Source organism: Nerophis ophidion, linkage group LG26, assembly GCF_033978795.1.
Source record: "Nerophis ophidion isolate RoL-2023_Sa linkage group LG26, RoL_Noph_v1.0, whole genome shotgun sequence".
NCBI classification, from domain to species: Eukaryota; Metazoa; Chordata; class Actinopteri; order Syngnathiformes; family Syngnathidae; genus Nerophis; species Nerophis ophidion.
Window position 1 is genome coordinate 32027430 of NC_084636.1, and position 26105 is coordinate 32053534.

The window sequence follows — 26105 nt, forward strand, 5'->3', positions numbered from 1 at the left end:
AAGAAGTCCTGCAGAGTGTTTACTTGTGTGGGATATCATGTGCGATGCAAGCAGTCCTGCAGCGTGTTTACCTGTGTGTAATATTATGTGCGATATAAGCAGTCCTGCAGCGTGTTTACCTGTGTGTGATATCATGTGCGATACAAGCAGTTCTGCAGCGTGTTTACTTGTGTGTGATATCATGTACAATAAAAGCAGTCCAGCAGCGTGTTTACCTGTGTGTGATATCATGTGCGATATAAGTAGTCCTGCAGCGTGTTTACTTGTGTGTGATATCATGTACAATAAAAGCAGTCCTGCAGCGTGTTTACCTGTGTGTGATATCATGTGCGATATAAGTAGTCCTGCAGCGTGTTTACTTGTGTGTGATATCGTGTGCGATAAAAGCAGTCCTGCAGCGTCTTTACCTGTGTGTGATATCATGTACGACAAAAGCAGTCCTGCAGCGTGTTTACTTGTGTGTGAAATCATGTACGACAAAAGCAGTCCTGCAGCGTGTTTACCTGTGTGTGATATCATGTGCGATATAAGCAGTCCTGCAGCGTGTTTACCTGTGTGTGATATCATGTGCGATACAAGCAGTTCTGCAGCGTGTTTACTTGTGTGTGATATCATGTACAATAAAAGCAGTCCTGCAGCGTATTTACCTGTGTGTGATATCATGTGCGATATAAGTAGTCCTGCAGCGTGTTTACTTGTGTGTGATATCGTGTGCGATAAAAGCAGTCCTGCAGCGTCTTTACCTGTGTGTGATATCATGTACGACAAAAGCAGTCCTGCAGCGTGTTTACTTGTGTGTGATATCATGTGCGATATAAGCAGTCCTGCAGCGTGTTTACCTGTGTGTGATATCATGTGCGATATAAGTAGTCCTGCAGCGTGTTTACTTGTGTGTGATATCGTGTGCGATAAAAGCAGTCCTGCAGCGTCTTTACCTGTGTGTGATATCATGTACGACAAAAGCAGTCCTGCAGCGTGTTTACTTGTGTGTGAAATCATGTACGACAAAAGCAGTCCTGCAGCGTGTTTACCTGTGTGTGATATCATGTGCGATATAAGCAGTCCTGCAGCGTGTTTACCTGTGTGTGATATCATGTGCGATACAAGCAGTTCTGCAGCGTGTTTACTTGTGTGTGATATCATGTACAATAAAAGCAGTCCTGCAGCGTATTTACCTGTGTGTGATATCATGTGCGATATAAGTAGTCCTGCAGCGTGTTTACTTGTGTGTGATATCGTGTGCGATAAAAGCAGTCCTGCAGCGTCTTTACCTGTGTGTGATATCATGTACGACAAAAGCAGTCCTGCAGCGTGTTTACTTGTGTGTGATATCATGTGCGATATAAGCAGTCCTGCAGCGTGTTTACCTGTGTGTGATATCATGTGCGACACAAGCAGTTCTGCAGCGTGTTTACTTGTGTGTGATATCATGTGCGATATAAGCAGTCCTGCAGCGTGTTTACCTGTGTGTGATATCATATGCGATATAAGTAGTCCTGCAGCATGTTTACTTGTGTGTATTATGTACAACAAAAGCAGTCCTGCAGCGTGTTTACCTGTGTGATATCATGTGCGATACAAGCAGTTCTGCAGCGTGTTTACTTGTGTGTGATATCATGTGCGATACAAGCAGTTCTGCAGCGTGTTTACTTGTGTGTGATATCATGTGTGATACAAGCAGTCCTGCAGCATGTTTACTTGTGTGTGATATCATGTGCGATACAAGCAGTCCTGCAGCGTGTTTACTTGCGTGTGATATCATGTGTGATACAAGCAGTCCTGCAGAGCGTGTTTACTTGTGTGTGATATCAAGTGCGAGACAAGCAAAACCTCCACTGACCTCGGGAGGACCCCTCAGTCTGCTGGGGGTCTTTACAGTCCAGGTTCCGGAGCAGCTGCATGGACTTCCCGGCCATGATGATCTGCTTGAGGACGGGCTTGAGGAAGGACACCATGGTGAGCTGTCGGATGCCGGTGCTGCCGTCGCCCGCCGAGCTCCCGCTGGCCGCGTCATTCATCTCGCTCTCCACCGCCTCAGATATGCTGTACAGCGTGTAGGTGGCGTACCAGAAGTCCCTGTGGTTGACTGGCACGTCCTTGTTCCTGGACGAGGTAAGGACTTCTTTTAACATCCGCCATTTTTTTTTTTTTTATTACTACTGTTATGGCGACATGTACGGTTTTACCTTCAAAACCTTTCAAAGAACTAGAAAACCCAAAAGCAGTGAAGTTGGCACGTTGTGTAAATGGTAAATAAAAATGACAATACAATGATTTGCAAATCCTTTTCAACTTATATTCAATTGAATAGACTGCAAAGACAAGATATTTAATGTTCACACTGAGAAAAAAATGACTCTTATTTTGCAAATAATCATTAACACGTTGCAAAAAAGTTGTCACAGGGGCATTTTTACCACTGTGTTACATCACCTTTTCTTTGAACAACACTCAGTAACGGTTTGGGAACTGAGGAGACACATTTTTGAAGCTTTTCAGGTGGAATTATCTCCCATCCTTGCTTGACGTACAGCTTAAGTTGTTCAACAGTCCGGGGTCTCCCTTGTGGTATTTTAGGCTTCATAATGCGCCACACATTTTCAATGGGAGACAGGTCTGGACTACAGGCAGGCCAGTCTAGTACCCGCACTCTTTCACTATAAAGCTACGCTGTTGTAACACGTGGCTTGGCATTGTCTTGCTGAAATAAGCAGGGGCGTCCATGATAACCTTGCTTGGATGACAATATATGTTGCTCCAAAACCTGTATGTACCTTTCAGCATTAATAGTGCCTTCACAGATGTGTAAGTTACCCATGCCTTGGGCACTAATACACACCCATACCATCACAGATGCTGGCTTTTACACTTTGCGCCTAGAACCATCTGGATGGTTATTTTCCTCTCTGGTCCGGAGGACACGACATCCACAGTTTTCAAAAACAATTTGAAATGTGGACTCGTCAGACCACAGAACACTTTTCCACTTTGCATCAGTCCATCTTAGATGAGTTCGGGCCCAGCTAAGCCGGAGGCGTTTCTGGGTGTTGTTGATAATTGGCTTTGGCTTTGCATAGTAGAGTTTTAACTTGCACTTACAGATGTAGCGACAAACTGTCGTTACTGAGAGTGGTTTTCTGAAGTGTTCCTGAGTCCATGTGGTGATATCCTTTACACGCTGATGTCGCTTTTTGATGCAGTACCGCCTGAGGGATTCAAGGTCCGTAATATCATGGCTTACGTGCAGCGATTTCTCCAGATTCTCTGAACTTTTTGACGATATTGCGGACCGTAGATGCTGAAACCCCTAAATTCTTTGCAATAGCTGGTTGAGAAATGTTGTTCTGAAACTACTTGCTCACGCAATTGTTGACAAAGTAGTGACCATGGAAGCTGCTTTTATACCCAATCATGGCACCCACCTGTTCCTAATTAGTCTGTTCACCTGTGGGATATTGCAAATAAGTGTTTGATGAGCATTCCTCAACTTTCTCAGTCTTTTTTGCACTGGTGCCAGCATTTTTTGAAACATGTTGCAGGCGTCAAATACCAAATCAGCTAATATTTGCAAAAAAATAACAAATTTTACCAGTTCGAACGTTAAATATCCCGTCTTTGCAGCCTATTCAAATGAATATAAGTTGAAAAGGATTAGCAAATCATTGTATTCTCTTTTTATTTACCATTTACACAACGTGACAACTTCACTGGTTTTGTGTTTTGTAGAAAATGCAATTTCAGTCGAAATTTACTGTCAAATGAACCTGAACTAAAATGCTAACAGTTAGCACACTGGCCAAATAGCATCAACAAATATGAGCAAAACGAGCTACAAAAGCTTAGCATTCTAACAGTATTATGCTAACATTCTAACAATAGCATGCTTACGGTTAGTATGAGTGAAATAACAACATTTATCTGACTGTTAAATTATCTGAAAAAAGCTAGCATGCTAAGTGTATTATGCTAACAATAGTATGCTTACGGTTAGCGTTAGTGAAATAACAAAATATATGACACTGTTAAATTAACTAAAAATGCCAGCATGCTAAATATCTGTAGCTTGTGTCAAACACCAAAATATATTACTCTGTGATGCACACCTAAATAACCTGTTAAAAATGCTAGCATGTAAACATTAGCGTATAAAATCTATAACATTAGTAAAAAAAGTTAACCCATTAACGTTAGCATGTTAACAGGTAACATTCGTCAGTTAACAAAATATTTGACACTGACGTTTATACCTGCAAAATTTCCCCCAAAAATGCAATAATGCTAATATTACAATCCTAAACTTTAAAAGCCCAAACCTTTTCCACAGAGTGCCCCAAACTGACACGCAAACTACGCGGGGGCCATTGTGGTCGTTTTCCAAAGAACTAGAAAGTGCAATTTTGGTAGAAATACCCTGTGAAATGCTGAGGCTGAACTGAAATGCTAACAGTTAGCACGCGGATAGCGGCAACATAAAATATGAGCAAAATGAGCAAAAACAATCTAGCATGCTAACAGTATTATGCTCACAATAGCATGCTTACGGTTAGCGTTAGTGAAATAACCAAATATATGACACTGTTAAAATAACTAAAAAAGCTAGCATGCTAACAGTATTATGCTCACAATAGCATGCTTACGGTTAGCGTTAGTGAAATAACCAAATATATGACACTGTTAAAATAACTTAAAAAGCTAGCATGCTAACAGTATTATGCTCACAATAGAATGCTTACGGTTAGCGTTAGTGAAATAACCAAATATATGACACTGTTAAAATAACTTAAAAAGCTAGCATGCTAACAATATTATGCTCACAATAGAATGCTTACGGTTAGCGTTAGTGAAATAACCAAATATATGACACTGTTAAAATAACTTAAAAAGCTAGCATGCTAACAGTATTATGCTCACAATAGCATGCTTACGGTTAGCGTTAGTGAAATAACCAAATATATGACACTGTTAAAATAACTTAGAAAGCTAGCATGCTAACAGTATTATGCTCACAATAGAAAGCTTACGGTTAGCGTTAGTGAAATAACCAAATATATGACACTGTTAAAATAACTTAAAAAGCTAGCATGCTAACAGTATTATGCTCACAATAGAATGCTTACGGTTAGCGTTAGTGAAATAACCAAATATATGACACTGTTAAAATAACTAAAAAAGCTAGCATGCTAACAGTATTATGCTCACAATAGCATGCTTACGGTTAGCGTTAGTGAAATAACCAAATATATGACACTGTTAAAATAACTTAAAAAGCTAGCATGCTAACAGTATTATGCTCACAATAGAATGCTTACGGTTAGCGTTAGTGAAATAACCAAATATATGACACTGTTAAAATAACTTAAAAAGCTAGCATGCTAACAATATTATGCTCACAATAGAATGCTTACGGTTAGCGTTAGTGAAATAACCAAATATATGACACTGTTAAAATAACTTAAAAAGCTAGCATGCTAACAGTATTATGCTCACAATAGCATGCTTACGGTTAGCGTTAGTGAAATAACCAAATATATGACACTGTTAAAATAACTTAGAAAGCTAGCATGCTAACAGTATTATGCTCACAATAGAAAGCTTACGGTTAGCGTTAGTGAAATAACCAAATATATGACACTGTTAAATTAACTAAAAAAGCCAGCATGCGAAACTACTAACTGTAGCATGTGTCAAACACCAAAATATATCACTCTGTGATGCATACCTGAATCATTTGTTAAAAAAGCAAGCATGTTAACATTAGCGTATAAAACCTATAAAATTAGCTAAAAAAGTTATTGACGTTAGCGTGCTAACAGGTAGCATTTATAAAGTAACAAATATTTGTATATGCCAGAAATTCCCCGAAAAAGGCTAATATTAGAATCTTAACGGTTGTTAGAATTATTTTGATTATTTTGGATAAGACATTTTGTAGTCCCCTGCAGAGATATTGCTGCTCAAGTTCCCTAATTTGTCCGCCACACATCCTAAGAGCATGAGTCAAAGACTGCTATAATGGGGTGATAACAAATGTTATTGTTCTTGTCTTCTGGTCGAAGGTTACTCGACAAATGGCGTTCTTCTGTGATTGATGCTGTATTACTGCCTTTCCCCACGTTGAATCAGAAAAGAGTCCGTATTTGGCTCGTCCTGCACCTCTCCCCTCTTCTTAAACAACTCCAAAACACTACCTTTGGATGATGAACTCTTTGGCGGGGTCAAACAGGTGACCGTGGACGATCCACTCGTCCACTATCTCCAAGTAGGGTCTGACGGTCTCGGTCCAGAGTGAAAAGAGCAATGCCACCTGGTGGAGAAGCAGGGGAACTTACAAAACTGCTTCACCTTGACTTTGACGACAAGCGCTCACCGTTTGCTCGGAGGCTTCCCCAACGCTGTCGTAATCGCTGATGGCTTTGTACAAGGTGTTGAGCAGGTGGGACGCCCGCACCACGTTGGGGGTCTCGGGGGGGACCTCAGCCACCCCGGTGCAGAAGACCTTGTAGAGCACTTTGATCTGAGCCAGGTTTGGACCGAGGCGCTCCAGAACGGCTGACAGGGTCACGGTTTCATCTGCAAAAGGAGAATGTATTTATTTGATATACGTTTGATTGATTGACATGACGCTAAACCAGGGCTGGGCGATAAAATGATATTTATATAGCGCCTTTCTCTAGTGACTCATAGCGCTTTACATAGTGAAACCCAATATCTAAGTTACATTTAAACCAGTGTGGGTGGCACTGAGAGCAGGTGGGTAAAGTGTCTTGCCCAAGGACACAACGGCAGTGACCAGTAATCGATATCAATTAAAAAAATGTGCTTGATAGTATTTTTTTCTACTTTATAGGAAGAAAACTGCAAAAGGAGCATGTATTTATGTATGAAAAATGTGTGCTTGACATAACGTTAAACCAGGGCTGGGCGATAAAACGATATCACAATATATCACGATGGACAAGTAATCGATATATAAAAAAAATGTGTGAATGTATGAAAAATGTGTGATTGACAAAACTTTAAAACAGGGATGGGCGATAGAATGATATCACTATATATCAACATAGACATGTAATCGATATCAATAAAAAAATGTGCTTGATAGTATTTTTTCTACTTTATAGGAAGAAAACTGCAAAAGGAGCATGTATTTATGTATGAAAAATGTGTGCTTGACATAACGTTAAACCAGGGCTGGGCGATAAAACGATATCAATATATATCACGATGGACAAGTAATCGATATAAAAAATAAAAATGTGTTCGATAGTATTGTTTCTACTTTTTAGGAAGAAAACTGCAAAAGGAGCATGTATTTATGTATGGAAAATGTGTGATTGACAAAACTTTAAAACAGGGATGGGCGATAGAATGATATCACTATATATCAATATAGACATGTAATCGATATCAATAATAAAACGTGCTTGATAGTATTTGTTCTACTTTATTGGAAGAAAACTGCAAAAGAAACATGTATTTATGTATGAAAAAAGTGTGATTGATTGACATAACGTTAAACCAGAGCTGGGCGATAAACGATATCACTATGTATCACGACAGACATGTAATCGATATCAATTAAATAAATGTGTTCAATAGTATTTTTTCGACTTTATAGGAAGAAAACTGCAAAAGGAGCATTTATTTATGTATGAAAAATGTGTGATTGACATAATGTTAAAACAGGGATGGGCGATAGAATGATATCACTATATATCAACATAGACATGTAATCGATATCAATTAAAAAAACGTGCTTGATAGTATTTTTTCTACTTTATAGGAAGAAAACTGCAAAAGAAACATGTATTTATGTATGAACAATGTGTGCTTGACATAACGTTAAACCAGAGCTGGGCGATAAAACGATATCACTATGTATCACGACAGACACGTAATCGATATCAATTAAATAAATGTGTTCAATAGTATTTTTTCTACTTTATAGGAAGAAAACTGCAAAAGGAGCATGTATTTAAGAATGAAAAATGTGTGATTGACATAATGTTAAAACAGGGATGGGCGAGAAAATGATACCACTATATATCACGATAGACATGTAATCTATAAATTAAATAAATGTGTTCAATAGTATTTTTTCTACTTTATAGGAAGAAAACTGCAAAAGGAGCATGAATTTATGTATAAACAATGTGTGCTTGACATAACTTTAAAACAGGGATGGGCGATAGAATGATATCACTATATATCAACATAGACATGTAATCGATATCAATAAAAAAACGTGCTTGATAGTATTTTTTCTACTTTATTGGAAGAAAACTGCAAAAGAAACATGTATTTATGTATGAACAATGTGTGCTTGACATAACGTTAAACCAGAGCTGGGCGATAAAACGATATCACTATGTATCACGACAGACACGTAATCGATATCAATTAAATAAATGTGTTCAATAGTATTTTTTCTACTTTATAGGAAGAAAACTGCAAAAGGAGCATGTATTTATGTATGAAAAATGTGTGATTGACATAATGTTAAAACAGGGATGGGCGAGAAAATGATACCACGATATATCACGATAGACATGTAATCTATAAATTAAATAGATGTGTTCAATAGTATTTTTTCTATTTTATAGGCAGAAAACTGCAAAAGGAGCATGAATTTATGTATAAAATAAGTTTGATCGATTGACATGACGTTAAACCAGGGCTGGGCGATAAAACGATATCAATACATATCACGACAGACACGTAATCAATATCAACAAAAACAATTATTTGATATTTTCTCTACTTTGTAGGAAGAAAACTGCAAAATGAGCTTGTATTTATGTATGAAAAAAGTGTGGTTGATTGAGATTACGTTAAACAAGGGATGGGCGATAAAATGATATCACTATGTATCACAATAGACACGTAGTCGATATCAATAATAAAATGTGTTTGATAGTATTTTTTCTACTTTATAGGAAGAAAAAACCTGCAAAAGGAGCATGAATCTATGTATAAAATAAGTTTGATTGATTGACATGACGTTAAACCAGAGCTGGGCGATAAAATGATATCACTATATATCACGATAGACATGTAATCAATATCAATTTAAAAAATGCGCTTGATAGTATTTTTTCTACTTTATAGGAAGAAAACTGCAAAAGGAGCATGTATTTATGTATGAAGAAAGTATGATTGATTAACATGACGTTAAACCAGGGCTGGGCGAGAAAATGATATCACAATATATCACGATAGACATGTAATCGATATCAATAAAAAAAATGTGCTTGATAGTATTTTTTCTACTTTATAGAAAGAAAACTGCAAAAGGAGCATGTATTTATGTATGAAAAATGTGTGATTGACATGACATGACATGACGTAAAACCAGGGATGGGCGATAAAACGATATCACTATATTTCACGATAGTCACGTAATCAATATCAATAAAAAAATGTGCTTGATAGTATTCATTTGATACATTATTGCATTTTGAAGTCTTTTTTTCTTTTGGTCATACACCACAATAATATTGTACCGTGGGCTTAATACCGTGAATACCGTACCTCGAGATTTTGATATCGTTACGTCTAATAAGGACCAATGTCTACCAATTTGACACTGTCATGCTCTGTTTAGTTGTTATGTTACTTCAAGACTCCATTAGTTCCTGTTTTTTCACTCCCTGGTTTTGTTTCCATGACAACTCATTGGTTTCACCTGTACTCAGTTGGACTCACGCACCTGATTTGTTTCGGACTCACGCACCCTTGTTTATAACTTCACTATTATTTAAGCTTGTAGTCGCCAGGCAGTGGGCCTGGCATCATTGTTGTTCGTTTCATGCTCTGTTCTTGCTACAGTAAGTCACGCTCGTTTTTCATGCTTGATTCATGCTGCTCTTGTCTTGCCACGTAAGTTTTCTTTGTTATTCAAGCCACAGTTTATTGCATTGTTTAGTTCATGTTTCATGTCCTAAGTTCTTTTTGCCTCCGCCTTGTGTGCGCCTTTTGTTTGTACCTTTTTTAGTCAAGATTAAATCATGTTTTTACCTACACGCCATGTACCGAGTAGTCCGGCTGCCTTCCTGGGAGAACGACCCCCCACATCATGACAGAAGAAAGGTTCATGACAGAAGAAAGGTACAAACAAAAGGCGCGCACAAGGCTGAGGCAAAAAGAACTTAGGACATGAAACATGAACTGAACAACGCAATAAACTGTGGCTTGAATTACAAAGAAAACTTACGTGGCAAGACAAGAGCAGCATGAATCAAGCATGAAAAACGAGCGTGACCTACTGTGGCAAGGACAGAGCGTGAAACGAACAACAATGATGCCAGGCCGACTGCCTGGCGACTACAAGCTTAAATAATAGTGAAGTGATTAACGCAGGTGCGTGAGTCCAAATGAGTACAGGTGAAACCAATGAGTTGCCATGGAAACAAAACAAGGGAAAAACAGGAACTAATGGAGTCTTGAAGTAACATAACACAACTAAACAAAACATGATCACAAAACATGACAGACGCACTGATATCGCGACAATGTTTTGAGTCGTATCGGCCAGCCCCATGTGAATCCCAGTGTAATTGTGAAGTATATTTATATAGCGCTTTTCTCTTGTGACTTAAAGCTCTTTTACATAGTGAAACCCAATATCCAAGTTCCATTTAGGCGCAGTGTGGGTGGCACTTGGAGCAGGTGGGTAAAGTGTCTTTCCCAAGGACTCAACGGCAGATGCTGGGATCGAACCTGGAACCCTCAAGTTGCTGGCACGGCCACTCTACCAACCGAGCCATACCGCCCCAATTGGACACGTAAGGAGACGGTGCTTGCCTTCACACACCAGTCCTCTCTCGATGGAGGTCAGCTCCTCCTTGAAGCCGGCGAAGAACTTGTTGAGCGCCCACACGAAGGCCTGGTAGGTTCTGAAGGGAGGTTCCGAGCCCCTCTTGGCGCCGGATCCGGCCGGGCCCAGCTCCGGGCTGTGCCCCGTCACCTCGTCGATGAACCTCTGCAGCCTGGACACGGCCTGGCCGTACACGGCCACGTGCTCCAGCACGGAGCGCAGGCAGTTCTGCGGACGGGGAGGAGGAGAACATTTCATTTCTACGCACCAAAAAAAAGGCCAATTTAGGACGGATCGTTTGAACAGACGCTGGTCAGATGAGTCACCACCACGTTGTTCCTCACGGACACTTTCCCGTCGTGGTGCTGGAAGATGAAGTGTCTTTTAACCCCGGACAGAAGCCTGCGACACAATTTGTCACCATTAGAATCTTGACTAAAAAAGGTACAAACAAAACTTGTCCTACTGGGAGACTTCAACGCTCACGTTGGCAACGATAATGAAACCTGGAGAGGCGTGATTGGGAAGAATGGCCGCCCGGATCTGAACCCGAGTGGTGTTTTGTTATTGGACTTTTGTGCTCGTCACAGTTTGTCCATAACAAACACCATGTTCAAACATAAAGGTGTCCATATGTGCACTTGGCACCAGGACACCCTAGGCCGCAGTTCCATGATCGACTTTGTAGTTGTGTCATCGGATTTGCGGCCTCATGTTTTGGACAGTGGTGGCGGTCCGTTCCCTGTATGATCAGTGCCAGAGCTTGGTCCGCATTGCCGGCAGTAAGTCGAACACATTTCCAGTGAGGGTTGGACTCCGCCAAGGCTGCCCTTTGTCACCGATTCTGTTCATAACTTTCATGGACAGAATTTCTAGGCGCAGTCAAGGTGTTGAGGGGTTCCGGTTTGGTGACCGCAGGATTAGGTCTCTGCTTTTTGCAGATGATGTGGTCCTGATGGCTTCATCTGACCGGGATCTTCAGCTCTCGCTGGATCGGTTCGCAGCCGAGTGTGAAGCGACCGGAATGAGAATCAGCACCTCCAAGTCCGAGTCCATGGTTCTCGCCCGGAAAAGAGTGGAATGCCATCTCCGGGTTGGGGAGGAGACCCTGCCCCAAGTGGAGGAGTTCAAGTACCTAGGAGTCTTGTTCACGAGTGAAGGAAGAGTGGATCGTGAGATCGACAGGCGGATCGGTGCGGCGTCTTCAGTAATGCGGACGTTGTACCGATCCGTTGTGGTGAAGAAGGAGCTGAGCCGGAAGGCAAAGCTCTCAATTTACTGGTCGATCTACGTTCCCATCCTCACCTATGGTCATGAGCTTTGGGTCATGACCGAAAGGATAAGATCACGGGTACAAGCGGCCCAAATGAGTTTCCAGGTCTCTCCCTTAGAGATAGGGTGAGAAGCTCTGCCATCCGGGAGGAACTCAAAGTAAAGCCGCTGCTCCTCCACATCGAGAGGAGCCAGATGAGGTGGTTCGGGCATCAGGTCAGGATGCCACCCGAACGCCTCCCTAGGGAGGTGTTTAGGGCACGTCCAACCGGAAGGAGGTCATGGGGAAGACCATGTCTCTCGGCTGGCCTGGGAACGCCTCGGGATCCCCCGGGAAGAGCTAGACGAAGTGGCTGGGGAGAGGGAAGTCTGGGTTTCCCTGCTTAGGCTGTTTCCCCCGCGATCCGACCTCGGATAAGCGGAAGTTGATGGATGGATGGATAGATAGATAGATAGCACTTCATTGATTCCTTCAGGAGAGTTCCTTCAGGTTGACTGAGCGTGATAAAGGTGACTTCAATACATCCATTCTCTACCGCTTGTCCCTTTTGGGGTAGCGGGGGGTGCTGGAGCCTATCTCGGCTGCATTCGGGCGGATAAATGTGACTTGTTAAAGAAAAAGCAAGGCCAGCAACACTCATGTCCTTAAAATTTAGTAAAAACTGCGCAGGCGCTACCAAACACCGGTTTAAAAAATGTCTTCATCAGTGTGCAGGTTTTTTTTTAACAGGAAGTGACGCCCTTATATAGTCACAGCTGTGGTCAATAAATTGATATAATAAATCAAGAACAACTTAAAAAATGGGGCTTCACGGTGGCAGAGGGGTTAGTGCGTCTGCCTCACAATACGAAGGTCCTGAGTTCAATCCCGGGCTCGGGATCTTTCTGTGTGGAGTTTGCATGTTCTCCCCGTGAATGCGTGGGTTCCCTCCGGGTACTCCGGCTTCCTCCCACTTCCAAAGACATGCACCTGGGGATAGGTTGATTGGCGACACTAAATTGGCCCTAGTGTGTGAATGTGAGTGTGAATGTTGTCTGTCTATCTGTGTTGGCCCTGTGATGAGGTGGTGACTTGTCCAGGGTGTACCCCGCCTTCCGCCCGATTGTAGCTGAGATAGGCACCCGCTCCCCCCGCTACCCCAAAGGGAATAAGCGGTAAAAAATGGATGGATGGAACTTCAAAAATGAAAGTGCATAAACAATGGACAAAATGGAAAATTGGGCAAAATAAATCAGAGACTCAGGGTGGTATCATAGGAAAATAAAGTAATTAAAAATATTTAAAAAAAGAAAAAAATATTTTGTAATAAAACATTTTTTATTAAATTTTTTTAATTACTTCATTTTCCTTTGATACTGTACTGAGTCTTTGATTTACACTGTATTGCCAAAAGTATTTGGCCACCTGCCATCCATTTATCCATCGCGGTCGCAGGGGCAGCAGCCTAAGCAGGGAAGCCCAGACTTCGTCCACCTCCTCCCAAGGGATCCCGAGTCGTTCCCAGGCCAGCCGGGAGACATAGTCTTCCCAACGTGTCCTGGGTCTTCCCCGTGGCCTCCTACCGGTCGGACGTGCCCGAAACACCTCCCTGGGGAGGCGTTCGGGTGGCATCCTGACCAGATGCCCGAACCACCTCATCTGACTCCTCTCGACTCACATATCAGAATCAGAATCAGAAATACTTTATCAATCCCCAAGGGGAAATTAAAATTTTCAGCACAATCCCATTCAAGATCAGACAAACATTACAGGGAGACAGAACAGGATCAAACATTACAGGGAGACAGAACGGGATCAAACATTACAGGGAGACAGAACGGGATCAAACAATACAGGGAGACAGAACAAGGTCAAACATTACAGGGAGACAGTAGAGGATCAAACGTTACAGGAAGACAGAACGGGATCAAACAATACAGGGAGACAGAACAGGATCAAACAATACGGGGAAACAGAACAGGATCAAACATTACAGGGAGACAGAAAAGGATCAAACATTACAGGGAGAAAGAACAGGATAAAACACTACAGGGAGACAGAATGGGATCAAACAATACAGGGAGACAGAACAGGATCAAACACTATAGGGAGACATAACAGGATCAAACATTATAGGAAGACAGCACAGGATCGAACATTACAGGGAGACGGAACAGGATCAAACATTACAGGGAGACAGAACAGGATCAAACATTACAGGGAGACAGAACAGGATCAAACAATGCAGGGAGACAGAACAGGATCAAACATTACAGAGAGACAGAACAGGATCAAACATCACAGGGAGACAGAACAGGATCAAACATCACAGGGAGACAGAACAGGATCAAACAATACAGGGAGACAAAACGGGATCAAACATTACAGGGAGACAGAACAGGATCAAACATTACAGGGGGCCAGAACAGGATCAAACATTACAGGGAGACAGAACAGGATCAAACATTATAGGGAGACAGAACAGGATCAAACATTATAGGGAGACAGAACAGGATCAAACATTACAGGGAGACAGAACGGGATCAAACATTATAGGGAGACAGAACAGGATCAAACATTACAGGGAGACAGAACAGGATCAAACATTATAGGGAGACAGAACAGGATCAAACATTATAGGGAGACAGAACAGGATCAAACATTACAGGGAGACAGAACAGGATCAAACATTATAGGGAGACAGAACAGGATCAAACATTACAGGGAGACAGAACAGGATCAAACATTATAGGGAGACAGAACAGGATCAAACAATACAAAGAGACAGGACAAGATCAAACAATACAGGTAGACAAAACCAGAGGTGGGTAGTAACGCGCTACATTTACTCCGTTACATTTACTTAAGTAAATTTTGGGATAAATTGTACTTCTACGAGTAGTTTTTATGCAACATACTTTTACTTTTACTTGAGTATATTTATAGAGAAGAAACGCTACTTTTACTCCGTTCCATTTATCTACATTCAGCTCGCTACTCGCTATTTTTTTTTAATCGATCTATTAATGTTTGTTTTGGTTAATGACAGAGCTTCAAAGTAGAATCTACGCATGCCTGCGTTTCACCAATCACATGCAGTCACTGGTGACGTTGGACCAATCAAACAGAGCCAGGCGGTCACATGACCCGACTTAAGCAAGTTAAAAAACTTATTCGGTTGTAACCATTTAGTGGTAAATTGTACGGATTATGTACTGTACTGTGCAATCTAATAATAAAAGTTTCAATCAATCAATCAAAAGTGTAAAGGAAAAAAGACACTTTTTATTTCAACCGTACTTCCCGTCACAAGCCTAAAGACTGATCGCACAGTTCCTGTCTTCACAATAAAAGTGCCGCTCCATTTCGCCTGCGCTAACAAAATAAGAGTCTCCGAAAGCCAGCGCAAACAAGCTAGCAAGCCACGGAGTTTGCCGCCAATGTATTTCTTGTAAAGTGTATAAAAACGAATATGGAAGCTGGACAAATAAGATGCCAAAAACCAACGACTTTCATGTGGTGTTAGACAGAAAAGAGGAACTTTTTTTCTCCTCCATTTGAAAACGTGAACGTCTGATTCCAATCAATGCAAGTCATCAGAATCAGGTAATACACCAACTTATATTCTTGTCTTCATGAAAGATAGGAATCTATATGTTAAACATGCATGTATATTCATTAAAACACCTTTAACATGTCAACAAAAACGGCAAAATAATATAAATTATATACTGTATATATAAATTTATGTATGTATGTATGTATATATATATATATACATATATATATATATATGTATGTATGTACGTATATATGTATGATATGTGTGTGTATGTATATATGAGGTAGATCACCTCGACTTGGTCATTTATTAAGTAATTGATAAACGTTGAAAATCTTATTGAGGTGTTACCATTTAGTGGTCAATTGTATGGAATATTTACTGTACTGTGCAATCTACTAATAAAAGTATCAATCAATCAATCAATCAATCAATGCCTACTGAGCCTATGGTGCTGTTAAGTTATTGTGGCTCAATGTGCCTTCATTTTTATTTTATTTTAATGTAGTATTATTTGATATATATTATTGTTTTAGTTGCTTAAGAGACATTCCTGGCTCTGAATTTGTTCATTGCTATTTTTATGTTTTTGTGCATTATTGGTCGCCGTAATCATTAAACAAACAGGTTACTCATCAGTTACTCAGTACTTGAGTAGTTTTTTCACAACATACTTTTTACTTTTACTCAAGTAAATATTTGGGTGACTACTCCTTACTTTTACTTGAGTAATAAATCGCTAAAGTAACAGTACTCTTACTTGAGTACAATTTCTGGCTACTCTACCCACCTCTGGACAAAACAGGATCAAACATTATAGGGAGACAAAAGAGGATCACACATTACAGGGAGACAGAACAAGATCAAACATTACAAAGAGACAGGACAAGATCAAACATTACAAAGAGACAGAACAAGATCAAATATTACAAGGAGACAGGACAAGATCAAACATTACAGGGAGACAGAACAGGATCAAACATTACAGGGAGACAGAACAGGATCAAACATTACAGGGAGACAGAACAGGATCAAACATTACAGGGAGACAGAACAGGATCAAACATTACAGGGAGACAGAACAGGATCCACTAGATAGATAGATAGATAGATAGATAGATAGATAGATAGATAGATAGATAGATAGATAGATAGATAGATAGATAGATAGATAGATAGATAGATAGATAGATAGATAGATAGATAGATAGATAGATAGATAGATAGTACTTTATTGATTCCTTCAGGAGAGTTCCTTCAGGAAAATTAAAATTCCAGCAGCAGTGTACAGAGTTGAGATCAATTTAAAAAAAAAGGAAAAAGTAAATAATGGAGGTTTAAATAGAAACAAAATAGAGAAATATTACAATAAGAATAAAAAATTATAACAGTAAAATAAGAATATAACAAGACAAAGTAGGCAGTAGTGAGCATGTTATGAAAACGTATTGCACTGTTATTGTTTTGCATCCCCTGTCATCCTAGTACCCCCTGCCCCCCGTCCCAGAGAGGAGTTGTACAGTCTAATGGCGTGTGGGACAAAGGAGTTCTTGAGTCTATAAGTCCTGCACTTGGGATGAAGCAGTCTAGCACTGAACAGGCTCCTCTGGCTACTGATAACACTATGCAGAGGGTGACTGGCATCATCCAGGATGCTCACTAGTTTGTCCACAGTCCTCTTCTCTGCCACCGTCACCAGTGAGTCCAGTTTCATTCCCATTGTTGAACCGGCCCGCCTGATCAGTTTCTCAAGTCTGGAGCTGTCCTTCTTAGATGTACTGCCCCCCCAGCACACTACCATGTAGAACAGAACACTGGCAACCACAGACTGGTAGTACATCCACAGGAGTTTTCTACAAATGTTGAAGGAGTGCAGTCTTCTGAGGAAGTACAGCCTGCTCTGTCCTTTCTTGTACTGGTGGTCCGTGTTAACAGTCCAGTCCAGCTTATTGTCCACCCAAACCCCGAGGTACTTGAATGAGTCCACGGTCTGTACCTCAACTCCCTCGATCACAATAGGTTGGGACCGTGGACTCGACCTCCCAACAAAGTCAATGACCAGCTCCTTGGTCTTTGATGATTACAGGGAGACAGAACAGGATCGCTGACTGGTCTGCCAACTTACGGCGCCCCTTACAAAAAAGGTGAGATACAGGTAAACAATGAGGGGGAGGAAAAGAAAAAAATATTCAGACCACTTCTACACACAGCCACAAAAGAGAGAGAGTCAGTCAGGACCCCCTGGAGAGGAGCTCTAAACAGAGGAGCGCTGTAGCACCTGCAGTGATCGTACTCGACCAAAAGATGGCGCCATAGCGCAAACAATATCCAGTGTCTATGCTTGTTTTTGTTTGCATTATGGCCAACATCCATCCATCCCATCCATTTTCTACCGCTTATTCCCTTTCGGGGTCGCGGGGGGCACTGACGCCTATCTCAGCTACAATCGGGCGGAAGGCAGGGTACACCCTGGACAAGTCGCCACCTCATCACAGGGTCAACACAGATAGACATGAGAAAAATAATTCATAAATTAGCCGCACACTTTTATAAGCCGCGGTGTCCAAGTGTAGGAAAAAAAGTAGCAGCTTGTAGTCTTGAAATTAGGGTAAACACATTTAAGGCCTCCTTAAGCCAGATTTGGGGCACTGTACTGTGGTACAAGCTTTACTCTGACTACTCTAAAGTACATCCAAGCACAGTTCCTTGAGAAATTATACTAAATTACATGGACGTTGACTCGGTCTTTAACAAAGTACCGGACTACTCACCACAGCGTTTCTCGGATAACCTGTGTCTCTGTGATGAAGGGTTTTTCCTCTGGCAGGTAGAGCGGGTCGGTGTTGTACAGGTGCTGGTCCCTGTGCAGGACCGGGTCAAAAACAAGGTACAACACAACAGAAGAGGCCACATGGTTCCTACCAGACATTGAGCAGATTGGAGTGCAAATGGAGGCTGTGGGCGAATCGAGGGGCTTGTCCCACCCAGTAGGGGGTCACCACGTGGTGCTCCAGCCAGACCCGGGCATCGGGTTCGCCCACTGCCACAACACACGTCGTCATTCAGGAAGTGGTCACGTTTGCTCACGGACCATCGGTTCCTACCTGTCCATGTGACCTGGACCGTCTTGCTTCCACCCTCTTTGTCCTCCTGGGGGGTTTTGTCCAGCTGGATGCCAGAGTCCTCCCTGCTGATTGGCTGACGGCCATCCTCCTCCTCGGTCTCCTCCTCGGACCACTCCTGGAGAAGGTCCGCATGGAATACAAATTACGCAAACCATCCGTAGCACGAGCTTGATTACTTACAAAACCCCAAAACCAGTGAAGTTGGCATGTTGTGTAAATGGTAAATAAAACGAGAATACAATGATTTGCTAATTATTTTCAACTTGTCTTCAATTGAATAAACTGCAGAAACAAGATATTTAATGTTCACACTGAGAAACTTAACTTCATTTACTTCGAATGTAATGGCAGCAACACGTTGCAAACAAGTTGGCACAGGGGAATTTTTACCACTGTGTTCCATGGCTTTTCCTTTGAACAACACTCAGTAAAGGTTTGGGAACTGAGAAGACACATTTTTTTAAGCTTTTCAGGTGGAATTATCTCCCATCCTTGCTTGATGTACAGCTTAAGTTGTTCAACAGTCCGGGGTCTCCCTTGTGGTATTTTAGACTTCATAATGCGCCACACATTTTGAATGGGAGACAGGTCTGGACTACAGGCAGGCCAGTGTAGTACCTGCACTCTTTTACTATGAAGCCACGCTGTTGTAACACGTGGCTTGGCATTGTCTTGCTGAGATAAGCAGGGGCGTCCATGAAAACGTTGCTTGGATGGCAACATATGTTGCCCCAAAACCTGTATGGACCATTCAGCATTAATGGTGCCTTCACAGATGTGTAAGTTACCCATGCCTTGGGCACTAATACACCCTCATACCATCACAGATGCTGGCTTTTACACTCGCGCCTAAAACAATCTGGATGGTTATTTTCCTCTTTGATCCGGAGGACACAAAGTCCACTGTTTCCAAAAACAATTTGAAATGTGGACTCGTCAGACCACAGAACACTTTTCCACTTCGCATCAGTCCATCTTAAATGAGCTCGGGCCCAGTGAAGCCGGCAGCGTTTGTGGGTGTTGTTGATAAATGGCTTTCACTTTGCAAAGTCGAGTTTTAACTTGAACTTACAGATGTAGCGACAAACTGTAGTTACTGAAAGTGGTTTTCTGAAGTGTTTCTGAGCCCATGTGGCGATAGCCTTTACACACTGATGTCGCTTTTTGATGCAGTACCGCCTGAGGGATTCAAGGTCCGTAATATCATGGCTTATGTGCTGTGATTTCTCCAGATTCTCTGAACCTTTTGATGATATTACGGACCGTTGATGCTGAAATCCCTAGATTCTCTGCAATAGCTGGTTGAGAAATGTTCTTAAACTGTTGGACAATTTGCAACATATGTTGCCCCAAAACCTGTATGGACCATTCAGCATTAATGGTGCCTTCACAGATGTGTAAGTTACCCATGCTTTGGGCACTAATACACCCCCATACCATCACAGATGCTGGCTTTTACACTTGCGCCTAAAACAATCTGGATGGTTATTTTGCTCTTTGATCCGGAGGACACAAAGTCCACTGTTTCCAAAAACAATTTGAAATGTGGACTCGTCAGACCACTTTTCCACTTCGCATCAGTGAATCTTAGAAGAGCTCGGGCCCAGTGAAGCCGGCAGCGTTTGTGGGTGTTGTTGATAAATGGCTTTCACTTTGCAAAGTCGAGTTTTAACTTGAACTTACAGATGTAGCGACAAACTGTAGTTACTGAAAGTGGTTTTCTGAAGTGTTCCAGAGCCCATGTGGTGATATCCTTTACACACTGATGTCGCTTTTTGATGCAGTACCGCCTGAGGGATCGAAGGTCCGTAATCATCGCCTACGTGCAGTGATTTCTCCAGATTCTCTGAACCTTTTGATGATATTACGGACCGTTGATGCTGAAATCCCTAGATTCTCTGCAATAGCTGATTGAGAAATGTTCTTAAACTGTTGGAGAATTTGCAACATATGTTGCCCCAAAACCTGTATGGACCTTTCAGCATTAATGGTGCCTTCACAGATGTGTAAGTTACCCATGCCTTGGGCACTAATACACCCCCATACCATCACAGATGCTGGCTTTTACACTCGCGCCTAAAACAATCTGGATGGTCATTTTCCTCTTGATCCGGAGGACACGAAGTCCACTGTTTCCAAAAACAATTTGAAATGTGGACTCGTCAGACCACAGAACACTTTTCCACTTCGCATCAGTCCATCTTAGATGAGCTCGGGCCCAGTGAAGCCGGCAGCGTTTCTGGGTGTTGCTGATAAATGGCTTTCACTTTGCAAAGTCGAGTTTTAACTTGCACTTACAGATGTAGCGACAAACTGTAGTTACTGAAAGTGGTTTTCTGAAGTGTTCCTGAGCCCATGTGGTGATATCCTTTACACACTGATGTCGCTTTTTGATGCAGTACCGCCTGAGGGATCGAAGGTCCGTAATCATCGCTTACGTGCAGTGATTTCTCCAGATTCTCAGAACCTTTTGATGATATTACGGACCGTTGATGCTGAAATCCCTAGATTCTCTGCAATAGCTGATTGAGAAATGTTCTTAAACTGTTGGAGAATTTGCAACATATGTTGCCCCAAAACCTGTATGGACCTTTCAGCATTAATGGTGCCTTCACAGATGTGTAAGTTACCCATGCCTTGGGCACTAATACACCCCCATACCATCACAGATGCTGGCTTTTACAGTTTGCGCCTAGACCAATCCGGATGGTTATTTTGCTCTTTGGTCCGGAGGACACAAAGTCCACTGTTTCCAAAAACAATTTGAAATGTGGACTCGTCAGACCACAGAACACTTTTCCACTTCGCATCAGTCCATCTTAAATGAGCTCGGGCCCAGTGAAGCCGGCAGCGTTTGTGGGTGTTGTTGATAAATGGCTTTCACTTTGCAAAGTCGAGTTTTAACTTGCCCTTACAGATGTAGCGACAAACTGTAGTTACTGAAAGTGGTTTTCTGAAGTGTTCCTGAGCCCATGTGGCGATATCCTTTACACACTGATGTCGCTTTTTGATGCAGTACCGCCTGAGGGATCGAAGGTCTATAATATCATCGCCTACGTGCAGTGATTTCTCCAGATTCTCTGAACCTTTTGATGATATTACGGACTGTTGATGCTGAAATCCCTAGATTCCCTGCAATAGCTGGTTGAGAAATGTTCTTAAACTGTTGGACAATTTGCTCACACATTTGATGACAAAGTGGTGACCCTCACCCCATCGTTGTTTGTGAATGACTGAGCATTTCATGGAAGCTGTTTTTATACCCAATCATGGCATCCACCTGTTCCCAATTAGCCTTTTCACCTGTGGGATGTTCCAAATAAGTGTCAACTTCATCAGTCTTTTTTGCCACTTGTGCCAGCTTTTTTGAAACGTGTTGCAGGCATCAAATTCCAAATGAGTTAATATTTGCCAAAAATAACAAAGTTTTCCAGCTCAAACGTTAAATATCTTGTCTTTGCAGTCCATTCAATTGAATATATGCTGAAAAGGGTTTGCAAATCATTGTATTCTCTGTTTATTTACCATTTACACAACGTGACAACTTTACTGGTTTTGGGGTTTGCATATTTTAGGCAACATTTCCAAAGACATGCACCTGGGGATAGGTTGATTGGCAACACTAAAATTGGCCCTAGTGTGTGAATGTGAGTGTGAATGTTGTCTGTCTATCTGTGTTGGCCCTGCGATGAGGTGGCGACTTGTCCAGGGTGTACCCTGCCTTCCGCCCGATTGTAGCTGAGATAGGCGCCAGCGCCCCCCGCGACCCCGAAAGGGAATAAGCGGTAGAAAATGGATGGATGGAAGGCAACATTTCAAGTGGCCTTTTTGAACTGCAGTGTTTGCCACAGGCCTGTGATCTATCTATGGTGGGTAGGGTGGTTACCACGCCACCTACTGTAAAGGGGTTGTAACGACAAGCTCCATTTGCACTCAGGTGTCTTCATGTGGTAATGACTGGAAATGCTGACGACAATTTTTTTTTCCCCCTAAACATTCCATGCTAAAATATCAGTTTTTTTCATATCTTTTAAGTTTTAGCTTTATTTGTATTTAATATATGCACTTAGTTCACTTTATGTTTGAAAGCTATGCCATTTACTCCAACTCCCTGTTGTGGGATAAGTGAGTTAAATTCACAGTTAAACATTAAACTTTTCTCCACAAAACTAAAAAAGTGGCTTAGGGAAAATCAAAAGTGTGATCGCTAGGGGTGGGTGTAGTTAATGGACAAATGGGGCAAATTATTTTAATGTATTTTTTTTTTGTAGTTGTCTTAATCCTCTTGTACGTGTTTTTTTCACTTTTCTCCATTTTTCTTTAAAAGCCTAACCAGGGACGAGGATTGCAAATGATCCTGTGACTAGAAGTCTTATGTACTTTGACATTGGTTACCTATGGGTAGCAATGTTTAACTGTACTGTTTAGCTAATGTGCTAACACGATTACGTATCATTGTAAACTTACAATGGCATTCTTTTTGTATTGTTTTAGTGTCACAAATTCCTGAGTAAATTCACCAAAATGTCACCGAGGACTTATTGAGTGTGTTTAGCTCAGGGATGTCAAAGTCAAATACATCAGAGGGCCAAAAAAATGATTTTTTTGGCCCTCTGATGTCCATCCATTCATTTTCTACCGCTTATTCCCTTTGGGGCCCTAGGAGGCGCTGGTGCCTATCTCAGCTACAATCGGGCAGAAGGCGGTATACACCCTGGACAAGTCGCCACCTCATCGCAGGGCCAACACAGATAGACAACATCCACACTCACATTCACACACTAGGGCCAATTTAGTGTTGCCAATCAACCTATCCCCAGGTGCATGTCTTTGGAAGTGGGAGCAAGCCGGAGTACCCGGAGGGAACCCACGCAGTCACGGGGAGGACATGCAAACTCCACACAGAAAGATCCCGAGCCCGGGATTGAACCCAGGACTACTCAGGACCTTCGTATTGTGAGGCAGACGCACTAACCCCTCTTCCACCGTGCTGCCCCAAAGTTGGTTCAATGTTTATTAAAACGGCTTCACGGTGGGAGAGGGGTTAGTGCGTCTGCCTCACAATACGAAGGTCCTGCAGTCCTGGGTTCAATCCCAGGCTCGGGATCTTTCCATGTGGAGTTTGCATGTTCTCCCCGTGACTGCGTGGGTTCCCTCCGGGTACTCCGGCTTCCTCCCACCTCCAAAGACATGCACCTGGGGATAGGTTGATTGGCAACACTAAATTGGCCCTAGTGTGTGAATGTGAGTGTGAATGTTGTCTATCTGTGTTGGCCCTGCGATAAGGTGGCGACTTGTCCAGGGTTTATCCCGCCTTCCGCCCGATTGTATTGCGTCTCCCAGTCATACTTTTCAACCGTCCCGATTTTCCAGATTTTCCCGTCTAGTCATAAAAATATTTTATAAGTAGCGTTTCAGGAACGGAATTGATTTGGTAGTCAACGATACCCATGCCTACTTCTGACTCTAAAATCGGTACCTATCCCTGGTTTTTACTCACAGGAGTATCCGGGAAGGGCCCAAAGTCCAAGTCCTCTCCCTCCGTCAGGTATTTAGCCCAGTCAAAATCGTCCTCAGGCTCTGCGGAGGACAGCATTAAAAAAAAGTCACACACGCGTGACAATAACGGTGTGACTAAAACCAGGACACACCAGCCTCCTTCGCGCGGGGTCTTTCCGTGAAGTTGGTGTTGGAGGGGGACCCCGACAAGCAGAGCAGCAGGGATAGGACGCCGTAGTGGACGTCGGTCTGCAACACAGTGGTCTCATCAGGTCTGACTTACGAAAGGCAAGGTGTCAACTACCTTTTTTTCACTGCTGGTAAACAAAGGGGAGTTGAGGAACTCGCCAGTCAGCCTCATCCAGCTTTCGGCTTTACTGACTTCTGAGTGGACCATGAGCTTCTCGTAGATTCTGGAAAAACACAAAAAGAAATTTCCCGAAGTTTTCGGTTACTTTTTTGCAGCTTTTAATGCGTTTCCCCCCTTAAATGAAAATCGAAAGCTGATTAATGTCATTCTACACACTCCTGAACAACATGCTGAAATAAGAGGGAAACTACAAGTACTACATTACAGCATTCTCCGAATGTGTTTTCTTTTGTGATTGCTGCTGTATTACTGCCTTTCCCTAGTTTTAACCGAAACATTCCTGTTCACAATCAGCTAAGAGTTGAGATATTTTGCTCATCCTCCTTCCTCCCTCCCAAAGACGGACAATTTCCTTCCAATCCTCCTCTCTCTTCTCCCATTCCCAAGATGGATATAAAGATCTGGAAATTTCTTTGTCCCCTTTCCCGCTCTCTTTCTTTCTTGCCTCGAAGCAGCGTAGACTTGCTTCTCTGTTACCCAATGTTATTGTGATTTCAGATAAATATAACAACAGTTGATTCAAAATGCTGCTGCACAAAACATTTGGATTACCGAGAAATTAGATCACATAACTTAGATACTTAAAGAACAAACATCAACATATACACTTACACTTATTACTATTTTCATCATCGTCGTTTGTTGTTGTTACTACTAGATAGCTAGCTAGCATAACTATTACTGTTGTCACTATCATCGTTTGTTTTCTACTTCTAGCTAACTAGCTAGCATGACTATTACTATTGTCACTATCATCGTTTGTTGTTGTTACTACTAGCTAGCTAGCTAGCATGACTATTATTATTGTCACTATCATCGTTTGTTGTTGTTACTACTAGCTAGCTAGCTAGCATGACTAATACTATTGTCACCATCATCGTTTGTTGTTGTTACTACTAGATAGCTAGCGTGCATCACTAATACTATTGTCACTATCATCGTTTGTTGTTGTTACTACTAGATAGCTAGCTAGCATAACTATTACTGTTGTCACTATCATCGTTTGTTGTTGTTACTACTAGCTAGCTAGCAAGCATGACTAATACTATTGTCACCATCATCGTTTGTTGTTGTTACTACTAGATAGCTAGCGTGCATCACTAATACTATTGTCACTATCATCGTTTGTGGTTGTTACTACTAGATAGCAAGCTAGCATAACTATTACTGTTGTCACTATCATCGTTTGTTTTCTACTTCTAGCTAACTAGCTAGCATGACTATTACTATTGTCCCTATCATCGTTTGTTGTTGTTACTACTAGCTAGCTAGCTAGCTAGCATGACTATTACTATTGTCACCATCATCGTTTGTTGTTGTTACTACTAGATAGCTAGCTTGCATCACAAATACTATTGTCACTATCATCGTTTGTTGTTGTTACTACTAGATAGCTAGCTAGCATAACTATTACTGTTGTCACTATCATCGTTTGTTTTCTACTTCTAGCTAACTAGCTAGCATGACTATTACTATTGTCA

General features: G+C 41.8%; 1 protein-coding gene across 3 annotated transcripts in view; it reads right to left on the reverse strand.

The window, feature by feature from the left end:
* tubgcp5 (tubulin gamma complex component 5) overlaps positions 1-26105 on the reverse strand; it is a 72424-nt gene that overhangs the window by 36880 nt on the left and 9439 nt on the right. For all 3 annotated transcript variants that reach the window (XM_061888741.1, XM_061888740.1, XM_061888739.1), the window contains exons 3-13: positions 24559-24667; positions 24407-24503; positions 24256-24335; positions 18735-18870; positions 18553-18670; positions 18402-18491; positions 11125-11218; positions 10804-11044; positions 6368-6570; positions 6189-6304; positions 1841-2103 (exon numbers count right to left, since the gene is read on the reverse strand). In XM_061888741.1, the coding sequence (XP_061744725.1) occupies positions 1841-2103; positions 6189-6304; positions 6368-6570; positions 10804-11044; positions 11125-11218; positions 18402-18491; positions 18553-18670; positions 18735-18870; positions 24256-24335; positions 24407-24503; positions 24559-24667 (1547 nt within the window). The remainder of the gene's footprint in view (positions 1-1840; positions 2104-6188; positions 6305-6367; positions 6571-10803; positions 11045-11124; positions 11219-18401; positions 18492-18552; positions 18671-18734; positions 18871-24255; positions 24336-24406; positions 24504-24558; positions 24668-26105) is intronic.